The sequence below is a fragment of the Ictalurus furcatus genome, chromosome 8 (assembly GCF_023375685.1).
Source record: "Ictalurus furcatus strain D&B chromosome 8, Billie_1.0, whole genome shotgun sequence".
Lineage (NCBI taxonomy): Eukaryota > Metazoa > Chordata > Actinopteri > Siluriformes > Ictaluridae > Ictalurus > Ictalurus furcatus.
Genome location: NC_071262.1, coordinates 7,585,920 through 7,601,314, shown reverse-complemented (window position 1 = coordinate 7,601,314; position 15,395 = coordinate 7,585,920). Strand labels below are relative to the sequence as shown.

The 15,395-nt window shown below is 39.9% G+C and overlaps 1 protein-coding gene across 1 annotated transcript in view; it reads right to left on the bottom strand.

The window, feature by feature from the left end:
- cyfip2 (cytoplasmic FMR1 interacting protein 2) overlaps positions 1 to 15,395 on the bottom strand; it is a 50,246-nt gene that overhangs the window by 21,134 nt on the left and 13,717 nt on the right. Inside the window, exons 2-10 of the mRNA XM_053630481.1 lie at positions 13,260 to 13,409; positions 11,367 to 11,456; positions 5,950 to 6,027; positions 2,675 to 2,776; positions 2,302 to 2,483; positions 2,098 to 2,194; positions 865 to 993; positions 643 to 747; positions 468 to 556 (exon numbers count right to left, since the gene is read on the bottom strand). Of these exons, the coding sequence (XP_053486456.1) occupies positions 468 to 556; positions 643 to 747; positions 865 to 993; positions 2,098 to 2,194; positions 2,302 to 2,483; positions 2,675 to 2,776; positions 5,950 to 6,027; positions 11,367 to 11,456; positions 13,260 to 13,376 (989 nt within the window). The 5' untranslated portion in view covers positions 13,377 to 13,409. The remainder of the gene's footprint in view (positions 1 to 467; positions 557 to 642; positions 748 to 864; positions 994 to 2,097; positions 2,195 to 2,301; positions 2,484 to 2,674; positions 2,777 to 5,949; positions 6,028 to 11,366; positions 11,457 to 13,259; positions 13,410 to 15,395) is intronic.

Below are 15,395 nucleotides of genomic sequence, written 5' to 3'. Positions count from 1 at the left end.
TTTATATACTAATGCTGGCTTGGTGTGTTTAGAGATGAATTGTTGTGATATTTGCTGCTGCAGCACATACTGATAGGGAAGGAATGAATGAGGAATGAACAGAAAAATGTGGTGTTTGATGCCGTCATGTGGGGCAGTAAAGAGAGAATGGAATCGGGAATGCCAAACCAAACTGACTTCAAGTCTTCAAGTCCAAGTCAAGTTTCAAGTCAGTCCTTCATGAGTCCAAGTCGCAGACTCGAGTTTCCATCTCTGTTTATTAGCAGTCCTCTGAATGATGTTTTCAGCGTCACAGGCTTTAATGTTAGCACTCATGTCGATTTTAACATGCTTGTATTGTTTGTGAAGAATGCATGCACACACTGACAATTTCTGTTTTGCTGAACGACTCACTAACCAATCCATAAGGGAGCAATGACATGTAGGATGTATTTATTCTTATTCCTTGTAAGAAATTTTGAACTCACTTTGACTTGTTCTCCTCATAGTGGGCGCTTGTCTCGATATACCTAGACAGCTCAATCTGCATGTCACCAAACAGAGGCACGACCTGGAGCTGCGGAAACAATTCAACAAATATTAACAAACTCAACTAAAAAGGCTTTTTTGGAGAGTTCTGCTAACTACGTATTTCAAGCCAACCTTGAAGAACTTGTCGATTTTACTGAGGTTTATTCTCTTCTTGGCATCCAGCTTGTAGATGTTGCTGACATTTCCGTCCATCAGATAAAGCCCGAACCCCATCACCTGTAAGGCAGAGTACAATCACAAATATGTAGGCACAAATCTATTCAGCAGCAATTTTCCCACAAGACTGATGGACCACAAAGGGCAGTGGCAGAAGATGAAGCATAGGCATGGCACCTTGAGCAGCATGTGTTTCTCACTGGGTGTCAAGTACATCTTATTCTCATAGTAATCCACACAGATGTTAACAATGTCTGCCAGGAGCTCCTCATAGCCAGGGATCACCTCCAGTTGCTGATGCAGACACTGCAAGCAAACAGACCATTAAACCTTTCAGACCTACATTAAGACAGCTTTTGAATACTGTCGAACAAACATATTGCCAGTTATGACAATAACAGTACTGTAGTGGATAAAGTATTGTATATTCCCAGCAGAACCTCACGTATGTGAAAACTCCTATACACTATGGATGTAACGTTTCTGGGTAAAAAAAAACAAACAAACAAACCATACGATTCACTACCCATGGTTCGGCACGCACTTGCACTGTGGTTAATCTAAAAACTGACGACGCATCTATAATATATGTATTTGTGAAGAAAACAAACCGTGAACTAGACAGACACAGCTCTGCATGGCTCAGTAGATGGATACATTCCGCCTGTGTCTCACATGGGTCAGAAAGTAGTTGTCCGATCAACTGTACTGTTTGTAAATCAGTTGTTAACATCACAGTTCTGTGCACGTGTTGGTGTGTTGCAGTTTAACAAGGCAAGCAGAGGAAACAAGTCGTTGATAGAGCCGGCCCCTGCATTGTATAAGTCTCCTGCCTGGGAACATTTTGGATTTGCAATCAATTACAGCAGCGATGGTTGAAAAAAAAAATGTTGACAAAACAGTCACTGTTCGTAGACATTGCTTGACGCGTGTGCCGTGTGCTCAGGGCAATATATCTACTATGGCGAGTCATCTACGCCATCATCACCCGGGTAGCACCCGTGTGTAGGTGAGACCGAAGCAGCAAACACTGCCACAACGGAGAATGAACTGGCAAAGGCACAATATGTAACGCTGACAACTGATATCTGGACCTCTAGGGCAACTTGAGGAATTTGAACCATTACACCCCTGCAATACACTGCAATAAAAATTTTGAATAAGACAGCCGGACAAACTAGAGTTCAACCTACCAGAGCTAGAAGATTAAAACATGCGATTAAACAATCACTCTGGACATCAGTAACGTAGATAATGGATGTAAACTGATTCATATACAAAAGGATAGAGGAAGCAATGTACCAGGTAACAGTTATAGGCAACAGGCCCAATATTTGTAGTTTCATAGGATAACAACTGAATCTCAGATCTTATTATGCAAAATTCTACAGATCTGAAATTCAACTGTACCTGTGTGATTCTGTTGTGATTGGCCAAGAACATCGAAAGGTTTTGGGATTCTTGGATAGACTGTGGATCAGCCATCTTTCTGAGGAATTGAGCGGCTCTACAAGAATAAAACAAAAAGTCACAGGGGGTAAAAAATACAGGCTTCTGAATGGCACACAAGTAATTACCTCTCTAAGATTTAGTGCAGGACCATTTCTGTCATACCTTTTGTAAGCAGAGTGGTCATTCTTGACACTGCACTTCATGTTCTTGAGTTCGTCCAGAACAGCGAACATGTTGATGAATTTGCCCAAGGTAAGCAGGTAAGCCTCGGACACAAAGTCTTTCCTGCGCTCAGCGTGGCACAGACGCTTCACCTCACTACAAAAACGCTCAATTGCCTTACGCTAGAACAGAGAAATATAAACGTTACCTTTCTGGACCACATGAAATCCCCACACTCTGTCTCACAAGGGGCTTTGACATTCTTTTAGAAGTGGTAGATGTGTAGCACTAAAGGACTAAAATTGACATGTCTGCAAAATACTGAATATTATATAAGAATGAAAGACAAACTTCTAACATGTTCCTTTCTCACCTGGAAGTACATGAACTTCATGAGCTTGGTGACCTCAGGTTCCAGCACCTCCACAGTCTTCTCATAGATCTCCACTCTGTTGGGCTGTTCATTACACTTCACCTAAGACCCACAAGAGGGTATTAATTTAGAAGGAAAATTAACCTCCATGTCCCCTTTTAACCATGAAGTAAAATCAGTCAGTCTTTTAAAATGTTAGACGTAGCAGGTTAGAATATCTCCATAACATGTTAATTATCATTTATTGTCCTGACCTGTTTTCATGTTTACACCTGCGCAATCATGCAGTTATCTAATCAGCCAATCATGTGGCAGCAGTACAATGCAAAAAATCATGCAGATACAGGTCAAGAGTTTTGGTTAATGTTCACATCAAACATCAGAATGAAGAAAAAATTTGATCTCAGTTACGTTAACAGTGGCATGGTTGCTGGTGCCAGAAGGGCTGGTTTGAGTATTTCAGAAACTGCTCGTCTTCTGGGAGTTTCACACACAACAATATCTAGAGTTTACATAGAATGGTGTGAAAAAGAAAAAACACTGAGTGGGGGACAGCTCTGTGGTTAAAAATGCCTTGTCAGTCAGTGAGGTCAGAGGAAAATGGCCGAATTGGTTTGAGCTGCCAGGGAGGATGTAGTAACTCAAATTGTTGAAAATCCCTATGACACTGTTGATGTCACTGAAGCCCCGCCCACTGTTCACAGCTGTAGCTTGTTGTGACTCCAATTAGTGGCCTTGGAGAAGGGCTGTTTTAGTAGAGCAGTTTACTCTCTGTTCTTGGTTTGCTGCTCAGGAATTTTCATATGGTGTTGTGGCTGTGTACAAATGAAAGTTATCTTAATTTGTATTGTTTGATATATTGTATGGGTTGAATTGTTAGTTATGCAATTTATTGTTGATTTAACTTATCTTTGTTTATCCATGTTCCTTATGTATTTGTTGAGAAACGAGTCTGATGCACCTATGGAATGATTATGTACTGGCATTGGTGAAATAAAACTATAACAATGGATGTTGCCTCAAGGTGTTTTAACTGACACCCCACTATGATGCTCCCCCTGTGAAGCAGCAGTATCCTAAATCTTTTACACAAATAATAACTCTTTACAACAGTGGTGAGCAGAAAAGCATCTCAGTATTTACAGAATTTCAACCTTGAGGTTGATGGGCTTCAAGAGCAGAAAACCACATTAGGTTCAACTCCTGTCAGCCAAGAACAAGAATCTGAGGCACTAGCTAGTTGATGATTAGAAGAAAATCACCTGTCTTTGTCTAGTATTCAACTGTCCAGTTTGGGTGAGGCTGTGCCCATGGTAGCCTCAGAGTCCTGTTCTTGGCTGATAAGACCAGAACCTGATGTGGTCTTCTGCTGTTGAAGCCTATCCACCTCAAGGGTTGGTGTGCTGTGCATTCTGAGATGCTTTTCAGCTCACCACAGTTGTAAAGAGTGCTTTTTTGAGTTACTATAGACTTTCTGGCAGCTCAAGCCAGTCTGGTCATTCTCCTCTGATCTCTCTCATCAAAACAAGGCATTTCAGCATGCAGACCCTCTGCATACCGGATGTTTTTTGTTTTTCACACCATTCTGTGTAAACTCTAGAGACCATTATGTATGAAAACCCCAGGTGATCAGGGGTGCTTCTCATTTCTTATTTGTGCATTCTCATTTCCTTTCCTTTACTTGCATCTTAGCTCCACCCCCTTAGGATGTGATGGAAGGATGAGATGTGAGGAGAGAGGAACCGAAGCAAGCCAAATGAAGCGACGTCAATTAATGATGACTGTGCTCAGCTGGATTACCTCACTGCACTTCAGGGATCTGCCATTATGCTTTTTTATGTACCGTTATGATGTTGGAGTTTGGTTAACAACATTATTCTTAATAAAGCAAAATGCACTGATAGTATGTGAAATGTCTGGGTTATTCAACAATGAATTAATGAACAATAGATAAATTATCGCATCTTTTGTGGAGACTGGCATATCCAAACATGCAAGGATCAATTCATTACAAAAACCATTGTAAGCATATTATTATTTAATTATATTTCACACAAAATTCCATCATATCATCAAAGGACTTTTTGTTTGGGGAATTTATACGTGCATCAGGTTTTTCGACAAGAAATATTTCCACATAGGATACACCTTTGTATTCTAGCTCCTAGCTCCTCTGGAAGCTTCCTCACTCTTCATTCTTCGCCGTGCAACTTGAAAATTAATATGTCCTTCAAGATGGTTGACGTTGATCAATTTCTGGGCCACGAGCGAGAAAATGAGGAAGCATCAATCTGAGTATTGAGAAGCACTATAGCAGTTTCTGGAGTACTCAAACCAGCCCATCTGGCACCAACAACCACAGTTAAAGTCATAGAGATCACACTTTTTCTTCATTCTCATGTGAACATTAATTAAAGCTCTTGACCTGTATCTACATGAATTTATGCATTGTGCTGCTGCCATGTGATTGGCTGATTGGATAACTGCATAAATGAGGAGGTGTACAGGTGGTTCTATAAAAAAGTGTCTGGTGCGTGTGTATATGTTAGGGCTGCAACAACCAATCAATAAAATTTATAATAAGCAATAATTGACAACGAATTTCATTATGGATTAGTTCCTTTGCACAATGTATAGCATAGCCCACATATATATATTTAATATATTTTTCATAAACATTGTGGTAATGGTAAGCACTTATATAGCGCTTTTTTAACCTTAGCAGTTCCAAAACGCTTTACACTGTGTCTCATTCACACACACACTCACGGTAGCAGAGCTGCCATGCAAGGTACTAGTTTGCCATCGGGAGCAACTTGGGGTTCAGTGTCTTGCCCAAGGACACTTCGGTATGTGGAGTCATGTGGGCCGGGAATCGAACCTCCAACCCTACGATTAGTGGACAACCCGCTCTACCACCTGAGCCACAGCTGCCCACTGGTGAATCCATTCCCACAAATACATGTATGTATTTATATGTATGCGAGTTGCAAATACAAATATATATTCACTTGTTAAATACTTGACTCTTGGCCATAGAAATAATACTGAGGTCTGGAAAGTTCAGGTAAAAATTAGGAACTTGTTGCCATATGCTAATCAGTTAAGGGAAACTGTCATATGATACCGCTTAAACAAAATTAGTAACACATTTTACTAAAATGTAGGGGTGGGGAACATTCGGTTAAATTAAATACAACTGTGTCATGTGTGTTAAATAAAATTTATATGATTCTATGTAGCAAGTATATGGGTAAACGGCTTCATATCTGTACCTGGGGAATGGCTCTCGAGCAGCTTCTCCAGGTGTACAGCATGACAGCGTATTCATGTCCCTCCTCCAGCATTTCATTCTGAAGACAAAGTCAATGATTATAAGAGGGCGATGATAAGGGTGATGTTACAGAGCATCACAAACACTCACACACACACATTATACGTTGATAAGAGAGGTCAGAAGAAAATGGGGTTCTACATTGGGTTCCACTTCTGTAAGCCAAGAACAAGAATTGGAGGGTATCATGACACAAACTGGACAGTTGAAGACCAGGTGATGTTTTTCTAATCTTCAACTGCCCAGTTTCTGTGAGTCTGAAAAAATTGTGGGATGCAGAATCTCAAAGGAAAGTTTATAGCATCTTGTTGAATCTATGCCACAAAGAACTGCGGCTGTTTTGAGAGCCAAAGGAGGCCCTACCCAGTATTCGTATAGCGTTTCTAATAAGGTGCTCAGTGAGTGTATGTATTATATACATTTACAATTACCCTTCACTGAAACTAAGAGGCCCAAGCCTGTTCCAGCATGATAATTCCACTGTGCACAATGCAAGGTCCATGAAGACATGGTTTACCAAAGTTGTAGTGGAAGAACTTGAGCGGCCTAAACAGAACACTGACTTCAACACCACTGAATGCCTTTGGGATGAATGGGAGTGCCGACTGCACCCAAGGCCTCCTCACCCGACATAAGTACCTGACCTCACTGATGCTGTTTTGGCTGAATGAGCAAATTCCACTCCTAGCAATAGGTAATTAAAGTGACACCAGCGCTTGAAATTTAGCAAAAGCTTTTGTCTTTAGATTATAGGTTCTTGCAGGGCATCAGGATTTTTTTGTCTTCTGTCTGCATGATTTGTCTCTAACTTGTAAGGTTATCTGCTTAATGACAGAGTTTAAATAAATGATGGTTGGACAAGGAATTGATATCGCCTCTAAAGGCCTGAGCAATAAAATTTATTGAGATGCTCATCAGCTGCTGTAGCTTTCACATTTTAGGTGCTGTAGGCAGTTTGTTTGAACAGGTCATAACACATCTGCTGCCATTGGACACTGCACATATAATAACAGTATATTTGTGCATGTGGGTGGTTTCTGGAGCTATTTATAGGAATAGTGTTGAGCAGCAAAGTGATACAAAATAGCACAATGCAGAATGTTTATACAAACAGCCTTGGGACACAAATCTCCCTATCAAGCTGACATTAAAAGCTTCACTAGCGTATTTGAGACTGTCTTCTGTTCATGCATGAGCTATACCTGGAAGAGAATAAGCCAACTGTTAGAGTAGGCTGAAGCGTACTGGGAGCTCTAGAAATATGTTATAGATGATTGTATGCCTATTAATAAAACCCTGCCATCTGGTATCTAAGTAGACCTTGAGAAAATATGTTCATAGAAACACTAACATGCACACAAACTCAGAAAGTGAATTACAGTGGTGGTTGAAAATTTGTGAATTTTGAAGAAATTTGAAGAATGTTCTATATATCTGCATAAATATGACCTAGATAAATATGATCAGATTTTCACGTCTTAAATTAGACAAAGAGAACCCAATTAAACAAATGAGACAAAAATATTATACTTGGTCATGTATTTATTGAGGAAATTATCCAATATTTCTTATCTATGAGTGCCAAAAGTATATAAAACTCTAGGATTAGCAGTTAATTTTAAGTAAAGTCAGGTGTTTTCAATCAATGGATGAGCACTCTGTTTTATTTAAAGAACAGGGATCTATCAAAGTCTGATCTTCACAACACATGTTTGTGGAAGTATATCATGGCATGAACAAAGAAGATTTCTGAGGACCTCAGAAGAATAGTTGTTGATTCTCATCAGGCTGTAACAGATTACAAAACCATCTCTAAAGAGTTTGGACTCCACCAATCCACAGTCAGACAGATTGTGTCGCGGTCACAAAGTAACCCAGTCAAGGTCACAAAGGAACCCAGGGTAACTTCTAAGCAACTAAAGGCCTCCCTCACATTGGCTAGTGTTAATGTTCATGAATCCACCATCAGGAGAACAATGTTGCACATGGCAGGGTTGCAAGGAGAAAGCCACTGCTCTCCAAAAAGAACATTGCTGCCCTTCTGCAGTTTGCTAAAGATCATGTGGACAAGCCAGAATTCTATTGGAAAAATGTTTTGTGGACGGATGAGACCATAATAGAACTTTTTGGTTTAAACGAAAAGCATTTGTCTGGAGAAAAGAAAACACTACATTACAGCATAAAAACCTTATCACATCTGTAAGATATGGTGATAGTAGTATCATAGTTTGGGCTTATTTTGCTGCATCTGGGCTGGGATGACTTGCCACCATTGATGGAACAATGACTTCTGAATTATACCAGCAAATTCTAAAGGAAAATATCAGGACATCTGTTCATGAACTGAATCTCAAGAAAACGTGGGTCATGCAACAAGACAACGACCCTAAGCACACAAGTCGTTCTACCGAAGAATGGCACCTGTTGATGTTTTAAGTTATATTTATGCCGAAATATAGAAAGTTCTAAAGGCTTCACAAACTTTCAAGCACCACTGTAACTGTCCAACCTGAACTCCCTATTCACATTTGTAATAATTTAATGTTATACAATTACATGTTAATGTTTAAAATATGTTATACAGTATCTCACAAAAGTGAGTACACCCCTCACATTTTTGTAAATATTTGATTATATCTTTTCATGTGATAACACTGAAGAAATGATACTTTGCTACAATGTAAAGTAGTGAGTGTACAGCTTGTGTAACAGTGTAAATTTGCTGTCCCCTCAAAATAACTCCACACACAGCCATTAATGTCTAAACCGCTGGCAACAAAAGTGAGAACACCCCTAAGTGAAAATGTCCAAATTGGGCCCAAAGTGTCAATATTTTGTGTGGCCACCATAATTTTCCAGCACTGCCTTAACCCTCTTGGGCATGGAGTTCACCAGCGCTTCACAGGTTGCCACTGGAGTCCTCTTCCACTCCTCCATGACGACATCACAGAGCTGGTGGATGTTAAAGACCTTATGCTCCTCCACCTTCCGTTTGAGGATGCCCCACAGATGCTCAATAGGGTTTAGGTCTGGACACATGCTCGGCCAGTCCATCACCTTCACTCTCAGATTCTTTAGCAAGGCAGTGGTCGTCTTGGAAGTGTGTTTGGGGTCGTTATCATGCTGGAATACTGCCCTGCGGCCCAGTCTCTGAAGGGAGAGGATCATGCTCTGCTTCAGTATGTCACAGTACATGTTGGCATTCATGGTTCCCTCGATGAACAGTAGCTCCCCAGTGCCGGCAGCACTCATGCAGCCCCAGACCATGACACTCCCACCACCATGCTCACCTGGTTGTCGCCACACACGCTTGACACCATCTGAACCAAATAAGTTTATCTTGGTCTCATCAGACCTCGGGACATGGTTCCAGTAATCCATGTCCTTAGTTTGCTTGTCTTCAGCAAACTGTTTGCGGGCTTTCTTGTGCATCATCTTTAGAATAGGCTTCCTTCTGGGACGACAGTCATGCAGGCCAATTTGATGCAGTGTGCGGTGTATGGTCTGAGCACTGACAGGCTGACCCCCCACCCCTTCAACCTCTGCAGCAATGCTGGCAGCACTCATATGTTTATTTCCCAAAGACAACCTCTGGATATGACTCTGAGCACCTGCGCTCAACTTCTTTGGTCGACCATGGCGAGGCCTGTTCTGAGTGGAACCTGTCCTGTTAAACTGCTGTATGGTCTTGGCCACCGTGCTGCAGCTCAGTGTCAGGGTCTTGGCAATCTTCTTATAGCCTAGGCCATCTTCATGTAGAGCAACAATTCTTTTTTTCAGATCCTCAGAGTTCTTTGCCATGAGGTGCCATGTTGAACTTCCAGTGACCAGTATGAGGGAGCATGAGAGCGATGACACCAAATTTAACACACCTGCTCCCCATTCACACCTGAGACCTTGTAACACTAACAAGTCACCTGACACCATGGAGGGAAAATGGCTAATTGGGCCCAATTTGGACATTTTCACTTAGGGGTGTTCTCACTTTTGTTGCCAGCGGTTTAGACATTAATGGCTGTGTGTTGAGTTATTTCGAGGGGACAGCAAATTTACACTGTTACACAAGCTGTACACTCACTACTTTACATTGTAGCAAAGTGTCATTTCTTTAGTGTTGTCACATGAAAAGATATAATCAAATATTTACAAAAATGTGAGGGGTGTACTTACTTTTGTGAGATACTGTGTGTGTATATATATATATATATATATATATATATATATATGTAAAGTACACAAACATGCCTCCTGAGTCAAGAAAGGCTCACAGAAATGACAATGTTGATTGGTGAAATCAAAAAACCCTGCCATTTCACACTCAGCGTGTCATGCTAAGAGCAGACTGCAGTGGTCTAAACAAGGTGAGGCACTATCTCAGTCTGGCCAAAAAAATCAAGCCAAGGAACTGGAAGAAAATTCCAAACAGGGTGAATGATATGTAAAGAATAAAACACGACAGGGTGTGCTGTTATAGGAAAATAATCAATGCCACACTTTTACCACCCCAAAGTTGATTATTTTCCTATAACAGCTGAAATGTCCTGAAATGTTTTATTCCTTTTAATTCCACAGCAATTTGTCAATGATCACAAAATTTTGTCACATGATCACAAAACATGTTGTCTCCTCGCTACCTTACAATTTAATAAGACAAAGACCCAAGAATTTGTCCGCAAATGTTTAATAAACTTCTCCCTACAGAAAACTTCACCATATCAACACTTGTGTTCTTCTTTGTTATTTTTAAATTACTATTAGTCTTACAAGCATCTGAAGTACAAGTCCCTATGACTGAGTTTTTACTATAGAAACGATAACGTATTACAACAAGCACATTAGTGCTTTTACCTATCACAAAACCTATCATTTATGTTACAACCAGAACTACTGTCAGAGCTGCTATTAAATTAATCAACACCTTCTGACCAATCAGATTCAAGAACTCAACAGTGTCGTGGTATAAGGTGAAAATATCATATCATATGATACTGAAAGAAATGTTCATAATGCTCAGTTTGTAATATTTTTATTTTCTAACAAAGTGCAAGTAAATCATTAACACTGTATTTTAAAAAGGAGGGAAAACATAACGATACAAAATCACCTACTCAGCACTAAGAGTAACAATGGAGGTCAGGCTCATAAATGTATGATTCAGTATGTTTTTTAATCTTTTAGCATCTAGTATCTGAAGAATGAGTGAGTAAATGATTCTGCTCACATTCTCAGTTTGGTGAAGCCTCTAGTGACAGTTAATGAAAGCAGCTTTGTGCGTGCATCAGATGTAGTGCTTTTCATCATGCAGCTGCCATGGTCACATGACCTGCGTTCAACTATGCGGGAGCACAGAAAACTCACCATGCTGGAATGGACTGTGGCCTGTTCGATGTATCGGGCGATACCAGTCACGAAAGCATTTCTGTCCTCAAAGTTGGTATCAAAATTTGCCTGGGTGACAAGACAAGCATTCATTTATACATACAGGTGTAAACATAGACTACTTATACAGACATATCATATCAAGAAATACATGATGCTAAATACGCATTCTAAAATATATTTCTAATTCATTCCTGGCATTTAAGACATCTTAAAAGACCTTACATTAAGACCTTAACACAAAGTAGGCAGTTTATTAGGTACACCTGCCTAGTAGGGGTGTAGCAATAAGATATTGTATCATATCAATCGAGACAAGGCTCTTGAAAAGAGTGAACTCAGTGGCAAAAATTTAACATGGTCTTCAAATAAACAGTATTCTTTGTTAACAGTTTTCCAAGCTTTGTTTTCGCTAACCATGGTTTATGAACGTGCTACCAGAGGTTTTGTTAACGCTCCACAAGTTTACGTTCACTATTCTGGCACAAATCTCATGTGTGGTCGGGCTTAACAGTGATTAATCTCATTGCCTAGTGAGATTTGGATCGACAGCTCGAGTGTCCATCTGAGGAGGAGGACTATGACGTTGATCTAAAAAAAAAAAAATAGTCATAGGAGACTACCCAAACCTCAATTATTAATCCATCCATCCACCCATCCATTTTGTATACCGCTTATCATTCAGGGTTGGGGGGAAACCTGGAGCCTATCCCAGGGAGCATTGGGCACAAGGGTACACATCGGTACACATAGGGTACACCTTGGACAGGGTGCCAATCCATCACAGGGCACAATCACATACCCATTCACTATGGACATGCCAATCAGCCTATCATGCATGTCTTTGGACTGGGGGATGAAAAGAGGAGTGCCTTGAGGAAACCCCCGCAGCATGGGGAGACCACGCAAGCTCCGCACACACAGGGCAGCAGCGGGAATCGAACCCCAAATGCTGGCGCTGTGAGGTGACCATGCTAACCACTAAGCCACCGAGCAGCCCTTCAAATATTAATTATAAACTAATATACTGACCAAGTAAGTAATTTCCACTACAATGTACAAACATTCTAACCATACAGAGAACTGCATTCAGAACACTCTCCAAAATTCACGACACTGAAGTCTCTACATCCTGGTCAGGGAGCTGTCGACCCAAATCTCACTGGCCAATGAGAGTAAATCGCTGTTAAGCCACCTACACGTGAGATTTCTGCCAGAATGGTGAACAGAATGGTGCACTACCACACTTCACACTACAGTGTACTGATCCTTCCATCAAGGCAACTGTTTGTTTTGGGTTTATTTTTACTCCTTTGACCACTGGAGACACACTTTTTTTTTTTTACTTCACTGACAACAAGTGAGGTGTTCTCCAGTGCTGAATTTGCATACCATTTGACTGGTTGTGTGTGACTGTTTGCTTGCATGATTCACAAGCTGTTTTAATCCACACAATTGCTGATTGTTGATACTGTTTCGTGTTTCACAACTTTCTTGCTGCATCATAGAAATGACTGTGAGTGAAAAGTTCAGGATGTCAGATATATGGGAGATGATAAAACCAACACGAGAGTCAGCTATCATTAAGTAAGGTCACTCAATTTGCGTATTCAAATTCTCAACTGAATACTATCTGACCTAAAATGCTGTTGTGTCTGATTTATATCACAAACTACAGTCGTGTGGTGTAAGGCTTATCAGAATGTACAATTTGTGTTAAAGCAGGAGATGTACCTAATAAACTGGCAACTCAGTATATAACAGCAATGCTTGATGGAAATGTTAGAATTTAATTGTCTGTTGAACTCAACATCCCATAATATTTCTTTATGGTAGATATCTGATGTGCAGTGAGACACAAAGCAGGCATACCTGGTACATGATGGAAGAAGGTGGAGGCTCGATGCATGGCTGCTGGTCGGGGAGTGGCAGCTCCTCCAGCAGGTCAACGTTGGACAGCGCATCCTCCAGAGTCACGTGGGTCGTCATGGCTGCGCTCGTTCACTCACAAAGCAGTCCAGCCTGAACACAGAGGGACATATTTTACTAAGACAAGTGCGCCTCACGAACTTTGATTACATTTAGACTGATGGGCATGACCTACTTAGTAGGTGATCTAAAAAGTTGGAAATAACTTTGTACACCTTAACTAGTTAACATATGCCTAATACAGTTTTTAAAAAAAACTTTTTAGAAAGTGCATGGGCTTCATGACTGTAAGTAAGTAAATTTTATTTATATAGCACATTTAAACACAGCAAAGCTGACCAAAGTGCTGAACAGAGTAACAAAAAGTTAAACACAAAAACAGAATAAAACCAAATAGAAAACCGACAATAAAATAATACTAAAATTCGATTAAAATGCCAGGGAGAAAAGATACGCTTTCAGCCTCTTTTTAAAAATGATAATAGAAGGTGCAAGGCGGATGTCCAGTGACACTTAATTCCATAGACGAGGGGAGGAAACTGAAAAAGCGCTATCACCCTTAGTTTTTAAAACGGGATCGAGGGACATACACAGAGAGAGACCTATCAGAAGATCTTAAAAATCTGCTAGATGAATGTGGAATAAGAAGACCTTCGAGATAAGAAGGAGCTTGATAATTAAGAGCTTTAAAAACAAACAACAGAATCTTAAACTGGATCCTAAAATGGACTGGGAGCCAATGGAGCGAGGATAAAATTGGGGTGACACGATCATATTTCTTTGCCCTGGTCAATAACCTTGCAGCTGCATTTTGAACCATCTGGAGGCCAGCAAGAGATGACTGAGGAAGACCCAAGTACAATGAATTACAATAATCTAAACGTGATGTGATACAAACATGAATAACCTTCTCCAAATCTTGGAAAGACAAAATTGTTTTAAGACTGCTTTTGGTTTGAATTTATTTAAATCATTATTCTTATTATGATCATTATCAGTATCTGATACATGATAAATATTAATAAGTGGGTCATATATACAATAATTAGCTCTCTGAAAAGTAAAGTTACACAAATTCATATTCAATTAGACAAAAGCAGTCACTGAAATTAACGCGAAATCAAGTAAACGGCGCAATATTTTGAGGAGCTTGCGATTTTTTTAAATTATGGCAGATTTTTTCCACAGATTTGGGCTAGGACGCATCACGTGATGTCATCGCAAAGCGCATTCAGCCAGAACTCTCTTCAATTCACGTGTGTCGAACATGAGTACAGTGAAAAGGTCTCATTTACCAACAAACATCACTGTGAAAGACAATTTCGTACAATTGCAATTTTGCCAAATTAAGTAGTTTTCAAAACAAAAAAGAATTTTCGGCCGCAACAATCACAAAAATGCTGTGAAATCCTGTATGGACTGCTAAATCCTATGAGTCCCTCATGCCTGTTTAGTAAATCCTGACCTAGGGCTGCACGATTATGGCCAAAATGATAATCCTGATTATTTTTGATCAATATTGAGATCTCGATTATTTATCACGATTATTCATTGATTTTAGGGACTATCTTGGTCTGATTAAATTAATGTGACATTTAAGATGTTATAAATGTTAGTAGGAAATTAAAATTGGACAAAAAATAAATAAACAGACCTACAGGAGAAACAGAGTGTCCTTTGTTTTCATCATTAAAAGGAAAGCTCGTGTATTAACCAAGACATTTCAATTTTTGCTGTATTGACCATTGTTCTATTCCACATTGCAGATGCTTAATGTTTGAATGGTGAATACAACACACAAGCTATAGCAGCCACACAGCAGTACTGTGTGTGAAGCAGTTGTGAAATGGCAGATGTACCTCTCTATAATTATATTTTTGTCCTCTAGTAAATACATAGCATGGTGTATTTAAGAGAGATAGTATGTATTTGAGTGTGTGTGTGTGTGTGTGTGTGTGTGTGTGTGTGTGTGTGTGTGTATAGTGTATGTATTAGTGTAGTGTATGGTGTGTTAGTCCATACAAAAAGGAAGTCTTTTTTTCTGCATTTTTATAGGAACTCTAAAGTGGCCTTGGACTC